General features: G+C 36.9%; 1 protein-coding gene across 1 annotated transcript in view; it reads left to right on the top strand.

Annotated features, from left to right (window-relative positions):
* The first annotated feature begins 1,453 nt into the window (after positions 1-1,453).
* The window catches only part of LOC110288297 (cysteine-rich secretory protein 1-like), a 17,040-nt gene continuing 16,478 nt past the window's right edge, over positions 1,454-2,015 (top strand). The window contains exon 1 of the mRNA XM_021154685.1: positions 1,454-1,525. Coding sequence (XP_021010344.1) covers positions 1,454-1,525 — 72 coding nt within the window. The remainder of the gene's footprint in view (positions 1,526-2,015) is intronic.

Raw genomic sequence — 2,015 nt, forward strand, 5'->3', positions numbered from 1 at the left:
ACAGTGTCTCACAACTAGGTTTTCATGAGTTTGAAATGAATCCCATAGAGAGTCACATGACAAGTGACACCAAGCCCATAGTCATAGTGTCTATGTTATTGTGAGTGCCTAAATTATGGCAAGGGGTGTTTTGACATATTTCATAAAAATTACATATTTATGCATTGTATTCATTCCACATATTAATTATAGAGTATTAAAAAATATTCTTAATGGTTAGGGCAAACCATTTGCCTAACAAATTTAAAAAGTAAAGTGTGAGTGCAGTCAAGATGGCTCAGTAGAGAATGCACCAGGTATACAAGCTTGGGGGTCATAGTTCAAATCATCAAGCCCATCTAAAATCCAGATGGGTGTGGCTACATGCTATTCATATCTGGCAGAAGGATGAGTCAGAATGTACTTGGAACTAGTTAGGGAGTGAGAGCAACTGTAATGGTAAGATCTGAGAGCTCTGCTAGATCTTGTCTCAACTTATAGGGTAAAAAGCAATTGACTCAGATCTCTATAAGCAAGCATACATATATATTGCATAGTGACATACATTCAAATGTTTGTGCATGTGTTTGTGTGTGTGTGGCAGGATGTTTTGCATTATACCATTAATAAGAAGATGTGTTCCAAATTCTTTGTTTCAAAATGAAGAGAAAAAACTTTTAGTGAATAAATAACAAACAAATATACATCATATCCTCAGTAGACAACATTCTGGCTAGTTTTATTTCAACTTGATACAGCCAGTGTTATTTGAGTGGAGGATACTCCAGTTGAGAGAAAACTTCCAAACCATCAGGCTGTATGCAGGCAAATTTTTAGGAAATTTTCTCAATTACTAGTTGAGGAAGTAGGCCTCATTCCATTTTGGGTAGTGCCACTTCTAGGCTGGTGGCCCTAAGCTCTATAAGAAAGCAACCAAGCAAATAATTGGGAACAAGTCAGTAACAACACCTGACCATGGTGTCTTCATCAAAACTCCCTCCAGCTTCCTTCGGTGTTTGAGGTTCCACTTTGACTTCTCTCAGTGAGCTGTGATTTGGGACACATAAGCCATATAAGCCTCTCCAAGTTGTTTGTGGTCATGCTGTTTCATCACAGCAATAATAACCAGAACTAAGCCATAGATTTTACCCAGGTTTTTGGAAAATAAATAAAAAAGATTCTGACAGGAGTGATATGATACATTCTCACTTCTTTTTGGAAGATGTATTCCTAACAATATATTTATAACGGGGTAGGAAACATTTATCCAGAAATGGTTAGTCATAACTTGTTAGTGCCCTGTCATGGTAATAACTGGAATACATTGATATTCTTGGAAGGACAGAGAAAGAATTGTTAGACTCCTAGGACCTGAAGAGAGGACCTACATTGATTTCATCTCAGAGCATTTGTAGGTGTGCTTCTCAGAATCCAATGTACTAAACATCATAATTCTCTTCTTTGTTCTCTAGCCATGGCATTAATGCTTGTGCTGTTCTTCCTGGCTGCTCTACTGCGCCCATCCCTTCTCCAAGATAGCTCTCAGGTATGGATAAGGTTTATTATCTTCTTAGAACAATTTAGGCAGTTATGAAGGCTATGAAATTAAGCAATTAGACAACTAGAACAGTCTTCATTTTTTTCTTTTGATTTTTTTTTTTGAGTCAGGGTTTCTCTGTATGACCCAGAACTCACTCTGTAGGCCAGGCTGGCCTTGAACTCAGAAATCCACCTGCCCCTGCCTCCCATGTGCTGGTATTAAAGGTGTGTGCCAACACTGCCCAGTCTTCAAAATTTTAAAAGACCAGAGTGTGTAGTAATCACAAAGTACTCATTGATAGTTCAGAACAGTTGACATTATTTTAAAGTTGTGNCAAAAGAACTTGTATCCCTAATTACAAGTGAATATTGAACATGGTTAGTTAGGTTGATTAAATTAAAATTCTTACATTTATGCAATATCTAAAGGAACAGGCATGCATTCATTACACAAAGATAATATCAAAGAAAAGACTAGAGACAAATATATCATAATA

The sequence above is a fragment of the Mus caroli genome, unplaced genomic scaffold (genome assembly GCF_900094665.2).
Source record: "Mus caroli unplaced genomic scaffold, CAROLI_EIJ_v1.1 scaffold_8044_1, whole genome shotgun sequence".
Classification (NCBI taxonomy): Eukaryota; Metazoa; Chordata; class Mammalia; order Rodentia; family Muridae; genus Mus; species Mus caroli.